Genomic DNA, 14903 nt, shown 5'->3' with positions numbered 1-14903 from the left:
TCAGGGAGGCCTCCAGTGTCCCTGACAACAACACCTGCAAGAAATACATCCAGCTGCAGCCCCTAACAAACCACATTAGGGAACTGGAGCAGGAGCTGGATGACCTCTGGATCTTTCGGGAGAATGAGGAGTTTATAGATAGTACTTTCAGGGAGGTAGTTATGCCAAAGGAGCAGCGCACAGGTAATTGGGTTACTGGCAGGCAGAACAGGGTTCCCCTGTGGCCATTCCCCTCAACAAATATACCGATTTGGATACTGTTGGGGGGGGGGTGACTTATCTGGGACAAGCTGTGGCAGCCGGATCTCTGGCACTGAGTCGGGTTCTACAGTGCAGAAGGGAAGGTGGAAGAAGAGGAGAGCGGTAGGGAACTCGATAGTTACAGGTACAGACAGGAGGTTCTGTGGTTGCGACAGAGACTCCCGGGTGACTTGTTGCCTCCCAGGTGCCAGGGTCAGGGATGTCTACACATTGATACCACTGACGTAGGAAGAAAGAGTGAGTATAGAGAGCTTGGTAGGAAGTTAAAAAGCAGGACCTCGAGGGTGGTAATCTCAGGATTGCTACCTGTGCCAGTGAGGGTAAGTGTAGGATGCTCTGGAGGATGAACACGTGGCTGAGGAACTGGTGTAGGGGGCAGGGTTTCAGAATTCAGGATAATTGGGACCTCGTCTGGGGCAGGTGGGATCTGTACTAGAGAGACAGGTTACACCTGAACTACAGGGGGTCCAATATCCTGGCAGGGAGGTTTGTTAGTGCTATTGGGGGCGGGGGGGGGGGTTAAACTAGATTTCCAGGGGGATGGGGACCAGAGCAGATAGTGGAGCAGGGGTGAAAATAAATTGTGTTAGAAGTTCATGCAAAGTGACAAATAAGGGTTGCGTGTGGTGGTAATAATCTTCTGAGGTGTGTCTATTTCAATGCAAGGAGTATTGTGGGGAAGGCCAATGAGCTGAGGATGTGGATTGACACATGGAATTATGACGTTGTAGCCATTAGTGAAACTTGGCTACAGGAGGGTCAGGACCGACAACTTAATGTTCCAGGGTTCTGATGTTTCAGACGTGATAGAGGCAGAGGGATGAAGGGTGGTGGGTGGCATTGCTAGTAAGGGAAAATATTACAGCAGTGCTGAGGCAGGACAGATTAGAGGGCTTGTCTACCGAGGCCATGTGGGTGGAGCTGGGAAACAGGATAGGTATGACCACATTAATGGGGTTCTATTATAGACCACCCAATAGTCAGCTAGGATTGGAGGAGCAAATCTGCAGAGAGATGGCAGACAACTGCAGGAAACATAAAGTTGCGACAGTAGGGGATTTTAATTTTCCACATATTGATTGGGACTCCCATACTGTTAAAGGTCTAGATGGGTTAGAGTTTGTAAAATGTGTTCAGGAAAGTTTTCTAAATCAATATATAAAGGTAACAACGAGAGAGGATGCAATATTAGATCTCCTATTAGGAAACAAATTAGGACAAGTGACGGGAGTGTGTGTAGGGGAACACTTTGGTTCCAGTGATCGTAACACCATTAGTTTCAACTTGGTCATGGATAAAGATAGATCTGGTCCTCGGGTTGAGGTTCTAAACTGGAAAAAGACCAAATTTGAAGAAATGAGAAAGGATCTGAAAAGCGTGGATTGGGACAGGTTGTTCTCTGGCAAGGATGTGATTGGTAAGTGGGAGGCCTTCAAAGGAGAAACTTTGAGAGTGCAGAGTTTGTATGTTCCTGTCAGAATTAAAGGCAAAGTGAATAAGAATAAGGAACCTTGGTTCTCTAGGGATATTGGAACTCTGATAAGAAGAGAGAGATGTATAACATGCATAGGAAACAGGGAGCAAATAAGGTGCTTGAGGAGTATAAAAAGTGCAAAAAATACTTAAAGAAATATGGAGGGCTAAAAGAAGATATGAGGTTGCTTTGGCAGTCAAGGTGAAGGATAATCCAAAGAGCTTCTACAGATATATTATGAGCAAAAGGATAGTAAGGGATAAAATTGGTCCTCGTGAAGATCAGAGTGGTCGGATATGTATGGGACCAAAAGAAATGGGGGAGATCTTTAATGTGTTTTTTTGCATCTGTATTTACTAAGGAAACTGGCATGGAGTCAATGGAAATAAGGCAAACAAGTAGTGAGGTCATGGAACCTATACAGTTTGAAGAGGAGGAGGTGCTTGCTGTCTTGAAGCAAATCAGAGTAGATAAATCCCCAGGACCTGACAGGGTATTCTCTCAGACCTTGAAGGAGACCAGTGTTGAAATTGCAGGTGCCCTGGCAATGTTTAAACCTGGCAATATTTAAAATGTCGATATCTATGGGTGAGATGCCAGAGGATTGGAGGATAGTTCATGTTGTTCCATTGTTTAAAAAAGGCTCTAAAAGTAATCCGGGAAATTATAGGCCGGTAAGTTTGATGTCGGTAGTAGGTAAATTATTGGAAGGAGTACTAAGAGATAGGATCTACAAATACTTGGATAGATAGGGACTTATCAGGGAGAGTCAACGTGGCTTTGTGCATGGTTGTTCATGTTTAACCAATCTATTAGAGTTTTTCGAGGAGGTTACCAGAAAAGTGGATGAAGGAAATGCAGTGGATGTTGTCTACATGGACTTCAGTAAGGCCTTTGACAAGGTCCTGCATGGGAGGTTAGTTAGGAAGATTCAGTCGCTAGGTATACATGGTGAGGTAGTAAATTGGATTAGACATTGGCTCAATGGAAGAAGCCAGAGAGTGGTAGTAGAGGATTGCTTCTCTGAGTGGAGGCCTGTGACTAGTGGTGTGCCACGGGGATCAGTGCTGGATCCATTGTATCAATGATCTGGATGATGTGGTAAACTGAATTAGCAAATTTGCTGATGATACGAAGTTTGGAGGTGTGCTGGTCAGTGAGAAAGGTTTTCAAAGCTTGCAGTGGGATTTGGACCAGCTGAAAAATGGTAGATGGAGTTTAATACAGACAAGTGTGAGGTATTGCACTTTGGAAGGACAAACTAAGGTAGAACACTGAGAAGTGCAGTAGAACAGAGGGATCTGGGAATACAGATGCATAATTCCCTAAAAGTGGTGTCACAGGTAGATAGGGTTGTCAAGAGAGCTTTTGGTACATTGGCCTTTATAAATCAAAGTATAAGATTTGGAATGTTATGGTGAGGTTGTATAAGACATTGGCGAATCTGAATTTGGTGTATTGTGTGCAGTTTTAGTCACCTAATTACAGGAAAGATATTAATAAGGTTGAAGGATTGCAGAGGAGGTTTACAAGGATGTTGCCAGGACTTAAGAGACTGAGTTACAGAGAAAGGTTGAATAACTAGGATTGTATTCCCTGGAGCGTAGAAGAATGAGGGGAGATTTGATAAAGGTATATACAATTATGATGGGTATACATAGAGTGAATGGAAGCAGGCTTTTTCCACTGAGGCTAGGGGAAGAAAAAAAAACAGAGGACATGGGTTAAGGGTGAAGGGGGAAAAGTTTAAAGGGAACATTGGGGGGGTGGCTTCACACAAAGAGTGGTGGGGGTGTGGAATGAGCTGCCAGATGAAGTGGTAATGCAGGCTCGCTTTTAACATTTAAGAAAAACTTGGACAGGTACATGGATGACAGGTGTATGGAGGGATATGGTCCAGGTACAGGTCAGTGGGACCAGGCAGAAAAATGGTTCGGCAAAGCCAAGAAGGTTCAAGAGACCTGTTTCTGTGCTGTAATGTTCTATGTCGAAAGCTTTGAAATATAGCATTCCTACAGGAGATTGGAGATTTCAAACAATTGATCCATTTTGGACATACAGCACGATAAGGCTAAGATTCTTACCATTGGAAAGCTGTTCCTCGCATAGAGATGGTTCATTTTGTAGTTGATCTCCACTTTGTGTCAACCAAAATTCTTAGGGTGAGAAATACATTTACAATTTCCCTATAATAGAAGGATGCCATCAGAATTGTAGAGAATCGCTGAGGTTCTGGCATAGGAAATATATAAGTAGATTGAGGGGATGTTGTATGTTTTGAGTTTAATTTACTTACCTGAAAATACCTCTCTAACAGAACAAATTCGTAGTCAAATGGACTTTACTTCATGACTGCCTCTAATTCCTCCATATTTGCGGAGATGCTTTCAGCTATGTCAATCCATCAGGCAAATGCTACTATGATAAATTGTATTTAACTTGACTGATTAACCAATTTATGACTAGAAGTTAAGTTGCTGGGCACTTGCCTGCTTACGAAGTTGAACCATGTGCCTTTTGCAGCTGGCTTTTTTCACTTGCCATTACTTGAACAGATGAAATGGAAATTTTACAAGCCCTGGCAGAAGGCCTCTTCTTTAGTGAGACCCCACAGAACAATATGGTTTCTGACTCGGTTTGGACTTGGGATGGTGGTGGTAGTATAGAAAATGTAGTCTTGACAGTTTTCAACCAGACTTTCACCGCTGATCTTCCAGAAGTGTGAGGGCAAGGATTTTCCACTGAGCAGTCTGACCCCTTAATCTGATGTATCTAGATAAAGAGTAATCACTAGAGGTTGAACTAATAATTACAGTTAAGAATTGCTTCAGGCAAACTGCAAGTGGAAGTTGTAGTTAAATGTTTAATCATTGTATTAAAAAGAAATGATTAAGGCATACACATGGTGAAGATACAATGAGAAGATGAACTAATCAGTATGTTACAACAGTTTTAAGATTATTGCTCATCTTCACTCTCACTGAAAATTTACAATTCAAATTACAGCAAATTAATGACTTCATATGGTGTTAAGCAATCCAAATTTTGGACTTTAAATGGAGTGGTTACAGTTAGAACAGTAATGATGAATTCTCAACAAGGCCACATCTATTTATTTGACAGAGCTTAGGCATGGAGTGTGGGATTTGTTACGCCTACCGCCTTGCCTCATCCATACCAGATCAAGTATGTGATGATCCGCGGTGTGGGCAGCCGTTCCATCAGGAGTGCCTTTATGAGGTGGGTATAATTGGATTCAGTATTTTAAAACTGCCTTTGACTTCAGAACTGAAGAATTCAAGTGAAAAATGTTTAAATTGCAGTGGTTAAGAGGTCTACCTTCTTCAAGACAAAGTTTTAACATAATCTTCGGAGAATGCCCGTACTGTGGTAAGGTAAGACAAGGCATGGGAGTGGGATATGGAAGCTGAGTGAGGTGGAGATACTACTAATACATGATCTTCTCTTTGCAGCCAATCACAGCGAAGATGATCATCAAAAGGTGCTCTACCTGAACAAACCCCCAGCATTCAAGGATTCTCTCATTTTTGCAATATTAATAGTTCGTGACAACTGAATTAAAGACGTTTCTATCACCCAAACATTTTCATGTGTTTTCATTCCTCAAAAATTCACATCCTTTCAAAAGAGATCCCTTGCACTCAAAAACTGCTTTTAGAATAAGTTACATTTGTACCAAAACTAGAAAGATAATTAATATTGACAAAACTACAACCGCAGCACCGTAGTGCAAAATGTCTGATTTGATTCTTTGATTCTGATGCACTGCTTCAGCTTCAATAGGACTAATCACCTGAACCACTGACTTTTGCTTCCTGGTTTTGTATTGTTCTGAAAATTCAGTTACCTCAACCAGGTTTGAAGTAGGCATTGCAACCTCTTTCATCTTTTCTTTAAACTTCAACATTTCTGAGCATTCAATATCACTCAAAATGTTACTCTTTCCTTTCATTCGATTTTCTTGAAGAACATTTTTTCTTGTTGATCTTGGTCTTAATACAGGTACCTATAAGAGGAAATATTCAATTACAACATTCATTACAGGCCATCCCATTGAACAAACAAACCAGTGCTGCTTTTATAAATTGTCATTAAGTTGGAAAACAGACAAAAACCTGTCATTGTTAACTGAACCTCTATAGCATTGCAATAAATGGTATCAAAACTTGACTGATAAAGAATAATTACTTAAGGTTTTGTAGTTCACAGGATCAAGAGACCTGTAAATGTATCTGCCTATAGAATTTAATGAGTCCCTGCAAATGCAACTACATGTGCAAGTCCAGCTTTCATAACTAAACACTGTAATAAATGTTACATCCAATCCAAATAGCTTTTAGCACCCACAACAAACCTTTATACTTTAACGACATGCTTTAATTAGCAAACATTTTGAAATTTTCAGATCACTCTAATATAGTGGGCCAAATATCAGAAATTGAAGTGGAGGTAGAGAATCTAAAGGCATGGTGCCAAGGCAACCACCTTTCCCTCAAGGTCACCAAAACAAAGGAGCTGATCATCGACTTCAGGAAGCTAGATGGAGGACACACTCTGTATCTGTAGGAGGTAGGGATGGCTGAGAGCTTCACGTTCTAGGAAGCAAATATCATCAGGAGTTTGTCCTGGATAAGCTATTTTTACCACTACAACTAATAAATCAAAGCAGCACCTCAAAAGGCCAAGGATTTCCCCAATGCTCAAAGATTGGTATGGGAACTGTTCCATCCAAGAAAGTGAAAAGTTGAAAGAAAGTTGTTAACATAACAGAAACCAGTCTTTCTTCCTTCCATCACCTGTCTACTATTTCCACTGCCTTGGGAAAACAAGCAAACATAATCAGGGAATCCTCCAACATTACCCCTTCCGCTCTCCACCCCCACCCTCCCACCCCCCCCCCCACTGTCTTTCTCCTCCCTTTGACAAGAGATATAGAAGTTTGAGAGCATGTATCACCAGACTCGAGGACAGCTTCTATCCTACTGTTATCAGATTCTTGAATAGGCCTCTCCTAACATAATGGATGAATTCTTGATCCTCATAGCCCTTGCTTTCTCTATGTGAACCACCTCTGTAGCTCAAACATAATTCTGCATGCTGTTTTCCTTCTGAATGTCTCAATGAGCTTATGTATAGAGATATGCTATATGAATGTCTCATAAACCAAAAGCTTTACATTGTATCTCAGCACATGACAATAATAAACTAATATGAATGTTACACCACAAAAGCAAATAACAATAACGTTTAGCACATCATAAGAGTTTAAAAAAGCTTTGCAGTACATCACAGTGAAGCCCAGGTCAAATTAAATGAGTTCTACTGATTCTTCTGCTATTTTCTTTACTGGGTTGATTTCAATGTTAGTAGAACTGAGAATAAGAACTAGCATTTAGGAATAAAACATACCATCAACCAGTATTATTTGCAATTCAGGCCACATGCTTCTATTTGTTGGATGATAAAGCTGAACAATACTTAAAAAGCAAAATTTTACCTTGATCTAATGATTTACATTTGGTTTCCATTACATCTTGCAACAATATCAGCAGTTTTGAGTTATCAAACAGCCCAGAAGTTGTTCACCTATTAAAGCTCTCCTGGAGATGTAGTGGCACTACAAGGATTTGGATTTACACCCCCCAGCCAGACACAAAATCTCTGTTCTTACTAAAGTCGAACACTGGAAGTCCTGCAGAGTTAAACCAAGATTGTGCTGAATGCCACAAGTGCATCAGTGCTGTCTGAAGAGCCAATGCAGGGACTGAGACCTGGATTTCGACAACAATTGCAGCTGTTCCTTGATTGTAAATTACTCTGTGATGTCCATAAATCATGAACAATGTCATATACATAAATAATTATAAAACAAGCTCAAGATAACAACGTTAATCATATTGCGCAAAGAAGATTATGAAGAATGTTGCTAGAATTCAAGAAAGAGATTAGGCAAGCAATGACTTTATCCATTGGATTGAAGAAGACCTTGGAGAGACGCAATAAAATCACGAGGGGCCATAGATAGGAAAGAGAATCAGCAGCTAGACTGCATAGATTTAGGGTGAGTGGACAGATCTAAAAAGGGATCTGAGGAAAACATGCAGATGTGGTGCACATATGGAAACAGCTTCCAGAGGAAGTTGTAGAGACAGGTTCAATAACAGCAGTTAAGTATCACTTGGAGAGGGACGTGGCACAATTATGGGCAAATGGGAGTAACTTATATGGGCACCTCAGTCAGCATGGGTGAGTTGCGCCAAAGGGTTCCACTCCATATCCTTCTCCAATTGCTTCACTGGCATATAAATTGCTATTACAAACAGGGTCAAACAATAACATGAACTACCCCACAGCACAGCATTAAATGGTCTGGAACGGGAACATCAGAAATCCCTCACATATCAAACACAGAATTAGGAAGTGTTGCTGGCAGTGAAAGAGGCTATCACCAACTACTAGGGAACTTTGATCAGTTAAGGAAGTAGGTTAAAGAGTGTCAAATGGGTTTCAATGCAGATAAGTGCAATAATAAAAAAATTAGGCTTAAGCAGAGCAGCCATGTTGGACAGGGTCGAGCAGTGAGAAAGGAACCAAGGACTGTGGTCTGTTCCTCTGACATGATGCAGGAAGTTAGTGACCTCCGGTTTCCTTAATGCGTACACCAGCAAGACATGCATCCAGCTACAGCTCCTTGCAGATTGCGTGAGGGAACGGGAACTAGAGCTACAGCTTGAATGTCGTAAACTGGATCAGCAAATCTGTGGCTATCTATGACACCAACTGTGTTTTCCAACTCTCTACGGTTACAGCGGACTTGAGTTCAAAAGATGCTAACAGTATTTAAATACACTGAAAAGAACAATTTATTGGAAACTAATCAGACCAGGAGTTTGTGAACATATTGTTAAATATATTTTGAAGGATTATTTGCATAATTTATAATAATCATATAACTATAATAGATTAAAATAATCAAGGCCAGACTACAGGAGTCCAACTTTGAAGGTGACAAAATGGACAGTCAGGATGGAAGTAGTCTAAGTACATTTCATCAAGGCTTATGACAAGTCTCTGTAAAACCCCATGAGGTTTAGGTGCAAATGGCAAATTGAATCTGGAACTAATGGCAAGAGGCAGTAGGTTATTCCTGAAAAGAACAGCTGGGAGCATATTGGCTGTGAGGTTCCATTGCTCTGAGGATTAGATTAATGACTTAGATTCCTACCTCGGACCCTTGAATAGAGTTTGCAGATAGTATAAATATTATGTCCGGTTGAAGGAGAAGAAACATGCTATGACAGCACCAATTTACCACGAGAAATGAAAGTCGAGATCATTCAAAGTTGAGGAACACAAAAAAATGAGGGGAATAAATAATAAATGATAGGAAACCAAGAGATGAAGTAGTAGCTAAAGACATTTAAGTACATGCTCACAGATGCCCAAAGGAAGCAAAATCTAATAGATGAAGTGGTTAGCAAAATATACGTGATGCTTTAATTGTCAAGGTACAGGTTATAAGACTAGAGAACTCAAACAATAACAGTGTATAAAGCATTAGACACCAGCCGTAGCTGTGTCACCATATAACTGAAGGAAAACAGAATACAAAGATGTTGCCAAGGAAGGAAGCTTTTAGCTGATAACATCAGATAAGCTGGGTTTGTTATCTTTGCAATCAGGTGGAGGCCACATGTAGGTTAGTTGAGATTTATAAAATTATAAGGGGCTTCAATGGAGTGGAGAGTCAAGGCTCAGGAGAGATCCAAAGCCAGGGAAATCAATTGGAACAATAAGGGAGTTGACAAGGTATCTTTTCACCTATAGGGTAGCAGGTGTCTAGAATTCATACCTATTTAGATAACAGAAGTAGAAATCTTTACAGCTTTGATATCTACACATTTCAATGGCACAAACATGATAGATCTGAGATCACAAGTTGGAAACTCAGCTCAATCCTGATAATGGCAAGTTTTTTTTTAAATGGGGAAGAGGGTGGTAATCCTATACCAGTGGAGAGAATTTATTTAAAAGTACGTTTAGGATAGAGTGCAGTTCATTGTCTCATTGCAAGCTGCTGTCAATTAGTAACTTCTATGACATTAATGCACAGTGTATAGTTAAGAATTTGTGCTGGTAAAATAAGTGATGGCAAGTTAAAATTATCTATGTACTTTTATGAACTCTTGTTTTAAAGATGTATTACTCACCCAAAAGGATAGCCTCTGATCGACTGAACTGGTTAGCAGAACTGAAGTGAAAAATATTTGGGGTAGAATTTTGTCCATGGTTGATACACAATAGGTTGCACAAGCACATTTCCCTCTGTTTCTAAAATTTTTGATGGTAGTGAACAATATGACTATTGCAACAAAGTATTACCACACTGCACAGTTCAGCAAGCACACGGGAGAAATTTATACTATTTTAACATGAGACTGCACATCGAAACACTTGAATGTGTGTAAACTTGATAAGATATTGTTCAATAATAACATTCCTTTAAATTCCTTGACTCTACCCATTCTTCTTTTCAAATGATTGTATTAAACTTTATCCACAAACTGATTTATGCAATGGATACATGCATCACTATTTGGAATAACTTTGAAACAGACATCTCGTTGTCCACTTTGGCTTGTGCTAGCCCACCATAGGCAGCTGTCAGAGTGACAAAACACTGCAAGCACCAACTCATGTCCATAATACTTTTCTCAACCATTGTACCACCCTTTATGTTTTGAGGGTTCATCATACAAGGAAAAACTTACTAAGCAGCAGGTAATGCATTCACCTCAAAGAAATTAAATAAGTGGACATCTGATTAATCTTACTCATTTTTATGGAATCCTTTACTTCAGAATGGTATTTTAACAATTTTTTTAAAAAAGAAATTCTATTTTGGAAATGTGTCTTTAGAAGATGAATTATAATCTTGAATGGAGCTTTACATTTCATTGGTTGAGATAAGCTCACCATTTACTGAGATTATAGATGTTTTTGCTGCCCTGGAATCTAACAGAAAACTTTGATTTCTCTGAATGTCAAGAGCCCAGAGACAACACTTTAAGGAGATGAACAGGAGTTGAAAGTAACAGAAAATTAAAACCAAAGACTACTAGGCAACAACCCATTTCTCTGGAAAACCTTCCTACACTTTGAAACAAAAGAAAACAACTATTTTCTTTTTGAATAGATTATATAATCAATGCGATTGAAATGTCTTTAAGTAAACTCTGAGCTATTCTTTAAATTATAAAGTGAATTTTGATGCTACCAATTTTTTTACCTCAGTATTTTTCCCTCTTTGCATTACTTATTTAACACACACACACACACACACACACACACACACAATACACACATACATCTTATTGTAATTTATAGTTTTTATTACTATGTAATACAATGTACTGCTGCCCCAAAAACAACAAATTTCATGACACATGCTGGTGCAATTAAATTTGATTCTCATTCGAAGTCGCATGATTGACAATACTGCAAGCATGATATACCATTGTAGTCATAATTACAATCATGTGTTCCACTTTTTGAAAACAAGCACCATTTGTTGGATCTTTTACATGTTACGATCATCTGCAAAATACAAAGAGTCACTTCACATAGCCATCCAAGCTAACCTTTATTAAAATTATAGTTTAGTACAATAGTCATGCCCAACTTAACTGGAAAATGCATTATTCAACAATTAAATGCCTTTTCACTTTTAGGTCGTCATTATAGCATTTCTTCTGCTCTGACATATGCTACTGTGACAATTAACCTTTACTAATTCTGCATTACTTTTGACGTTACACTTAATCACATAGATGGCTCACTACTTCGCTGAATATTCAACTAATTCTCATGCAACCAAATGCAAAATCTAACTGACATTTCCTTCTGGGTGTGTTGAAAGACACCTGCCATTTTGTGATCTGTTTGATTCAACTTAAAGCCATATGAAAAAGTTTCCCATGTGCATTTCTTGGTCGTTTATTTGAAACCCAGTACTTGGTAGTCAATGGCATCCTTTGTTCTTGAGGAGTAGTACTTAAAGCCTCCAATACCGGAATTCAGACCGCAGTTCAGGGACAACCGATTTTCTACTGATGGTCTTAACTGTCCAACAATTTATTTTGAAAGTGCATAGGGAAGACCTAATGCCCCAATAATGCATATAAAGGATGCCTGATTTTTTGTCTTTAATTAATATAATGGGCAGTGTATTTTCAAACCTGTCTGCCATGCAAAAGCCGTGTAGTCGAGTCTGAAAAACTTATGAAAGTCCTGTTACTTCCAACAAACATAAACTCAGTTACCTGTAGGCCAATGCTTACTTTTCTTATATTAAACTCATGTTTTAAAAATCATTGCTATCTTTCAGTCCCAACAAATAAAGGTCTGAATTCAGTTCCACAAGGAAGTGGGATGCAGTGCAGGACTCTTGCACAAGCATGAATGAATATGGAGGTTCCAAACTTGTGGCCAGAACAGTGCAGAGAGGGTCATTCTCCTCCAACACTGAACTTGGATATCAGCAGCAGAGCAGGAACTTCTGCAGATTTCCCACCAACTACGCTGCTAAAACCTGCCACACATCTGTTGGAATGAGGGAAGAGTTTTAAAAATTCATGCAATTTAAATATATTTCATTATGTTTGGATATTTACATTTCTATAGAATTATTTCTACAATGTTTTCTTTAATTTTAAATAATTTATGACCACTAGGAATGATTATAAATGTCAAAACATTCAAACATATAACGTCAGTGTCATCCTGTACGGGGTGGAGATGCACCTCGACCAAAGAAGGTATAAGACACTCCTTCCCTCTGCTGGCCTGCAGGTCTCCCTTGGGCAGGGTGTAGCACCAGCTTAGGCCCCCGATCAGGGTCATGTGAAGCCATGGAAGCAGGTGGTGGGTGGCTGTAGTGCATATCAGAAGTCCTGGTTATGTGACCCATTTGTGCCATGCAGACAATCTCAAAAGAGATGGGGTCACCCATCTTGTAAAGACACTGCCAGAAGGCAATGCCAAACCTGTAGAAAAATTAGCCAAGAACAAATGTGGTCATGGAAAGACTAGGATCTGGTGCATGATGATCAACATCATTGAGTAAGCCTGGGACCTGATTAAACCAGGTGGCAAAACCATTCCACTTGCACAATGTAAAGTATTACTAATCTGCCCAGAACGACTTCCCTAAGAAATTTCACACTCCAGAAGCCAGTAGACAAGAAGTGGGTAGGCAGCCAGTGATTGTTGTGGCAAGTTAGTATGTAAAAGGTAAAAGGTTTTTCACTTTACCCTCTGGTGATTCTATTCTTTACATCAACATGCACGTGACTGTGAAGTTTAGGAAAGGTGAAAACAACCCCAAGGTTTGAGCCTGATCTCTGGCCAGTCATCAACATGAAGATCCATGCCCATGATCCGAACTAGGGTAGTTCTGGACTTCATTGTCCTGGGCACAAGAGAGGAGCTGACCAAAACTGATTGGAAGTGGACACTAGCAGGGATGATGACAGAATAGCAATGGCTGGAGTTCCTGGAAGAACTTAAGAAGGTACAGAATAGATACATCATAAAGAAGTAGTATTTTAAAGGGAGGATGACAATCATAGCTGACAAGGGAAGTCAACAACAGCATAAAAGGAAAAGAGGGCATATAATATAGCAAACATTACTGGAGAATTAGAGGATTGGGAAGCTCTTAAAAACCAACAGAAGCAAACTAAAAAAAAGCAACAAGCTGAGAAAAGATGGAATATGAAGATAAGCTAGCCAATAATATAAAAAAGAGAATACTAGAGGTTTTTTCCAGATATATAAAGAGTAAAAGAGAGGTGAGAGTAGATATTGGACTGCTGGAAAATTAAGCTGGAGAGGTAACAAAGGGGGACAAAGATGACAGATGAACTTAATAAATACTTTGCATTAGTCTTCACTGCGGAAGCCAATAGCAATATGCTAGAAATTCAAGAGTGGCAGGGGGCAGAACTGAGCGTAATTGCTCTTACTAAGAAGGTGCTTGGGAAGCTGAAAGGTCTAAAGATGGATAATTCAGCTGGACCACATTCCAAGGTTCTGATAGAGGTAGATGAAGAGATTGTGGAGGCAGTAGTAGTAATTTTTCAAGAATCACTAGATTCTGTAATGGTTCTTCAGGATTGGAAATTGCAAACATCACTCCACTCTTTGAGAATGGTAGGAGGTAGAAAAAGGAAATTATAGGCCAGTTAGCTTGACTTCAGTGTTTGGGAAGATGTTACAGTTCATTATTAAGGATGAAGTTTCAGGGTACTTGGAAGCAAAAGATAAAGTAGGCCAAAGTCAGTATGGTTCCCTTGAGGGGAAATCTTGTCTGGAAAATTCTGTTAGAATTTTTAGAGGAAACAACAGCAGGATAGACAAAGGAAAGCAAGTGGATGTTGTTTACTTGGATTTTCAAAAGGCCTTTGACAAGGTGATACACGAGGCTGCTTAACATGAGGAAGATCCCACGGTATTACAGGAAAAATACTAGCATGGATAGAAGATGACCTGAGTGGCAGGAGGCAAAGAGTGGGAATAAAGGGACACTTTTTGGTTGTCGACTAGTGACTAGTGGTGTTCAGCAGGGGTTAGTGTTGGGACTTTTTTTCACATTATATGTTAATGATTTTGATGACAGAATTGATGGATGTGTGCCCATGTTTGTGGACAATATGAAGATAGGTGCAGGGGCAGACAGTGTTAAGAAAGCAGGGAGTCTGCAGAAGGATTAGATATGAAGAATGGGAAAGGAAGTGGCAGATGGAATAGTGTAGGGAAGTGTACAGTCATGCAGCTTGATTGAAGGAATATAAGTGAGCACTGTTTTCTAAAAGGGGAATTCAAATATCAGAGGTGCAAAGGGACCCGGGAGTCCTTGTACAGGATTCCTCAAAGGTGAACTTGCAGGTTGAATCCGTGGTAAGGCAGGTAAATGCAATGAAGGCAAGGGTGTAATACTGAGGCTTTATAAGACATTGGTCAGACTGCACGCGGAGTATTGTCAGCAGTTTTGGGCCCTTTAAATAAGAAAAGATATACTGGCATTGGAGAGGGTCCACAACTCTAGGAATGAAAGGATTAGCATTTGACATACTTGCAGGAGTTT

The 14903-nt window shown here is 39.8% G+C and overlaps 2 protein-coding genes across 7 annotated transcripts in view; one reads left to right on the top strand and one right to left on the bottom strand.

The window, feature by feature from the left end:
- The window catches only part of fancl (FA complementation group L), a 63686-nt gene extending 58283 nt beyond the window's left edge, over positions 1 to 5403 (top strand). For both annotated transcript variants that reach the window (XM_059985991.1, XM_059985992.1), the window contains 3 exons: positions 4859 to 4975; positions 5059 to 5130; positions 5209 to 5403. In XM_059985991.1, coding sequence (XP_059841974.1) covers positions 4859 to 4975; positions 5059 to 5130; positions 5209 to 5250 — 231 coding nt within the window. In that variant the 3' untranslated portion in view covers positions 5251 to 5403. The remainder of the gene's footprint in view (positions 1 to 4858; positions 4976 to 5058; positions 5131 to 5208) is intronic.
- Positions 5404 to 5414: 11 nt separating this feature from the next.
- The window catches only part of LOC132402906 (serine/threonine-protein kinase VRK1-like), an 88803-nt gene continuing 79314 nt past the window's right edge, over positions 5415 to 14903 (bottom strand). For 4 of the 5 annotated variants that reach the window (XM_059985987.1, XM_059985988.1, XM_059985989.1 and 1 more), the window contains exon 12: positions 5415 to 5762. In XM_059985987.1, coding sequence (XP_059841970.1) covers positions 5421 to 5762 — 342 coding nt within the window. In that variant the 3' untranslated portion in view covers positions 5415 to 5420. Of the gene's footprint in view, positions 5763 to 11087; positions 11354 to 14903 lie in introns of those variants that run through there. The other variant, XM_059985990.1, reaches the window with a different exon arrangement.

Source organism: Hypanus sabinus, chromosome 12 (assembly GCF_030144855.1).
Source record: "Hypanus sabinus isolate sHypSab1 chromosome 12, sHypSab1.hap1, whole genome shotgun sequence".
Taxonomy (NCBI): domain Eukaryota; kingdom Metazoa; phylum Chordata; class Chondrichthyes; order Myliobatiformes; family Dasyatidae; genus Hypanus; species Hypanus sabinus.
This window is presented reverse-complemented; position numbering and strand designations above follow the sequence as displayed.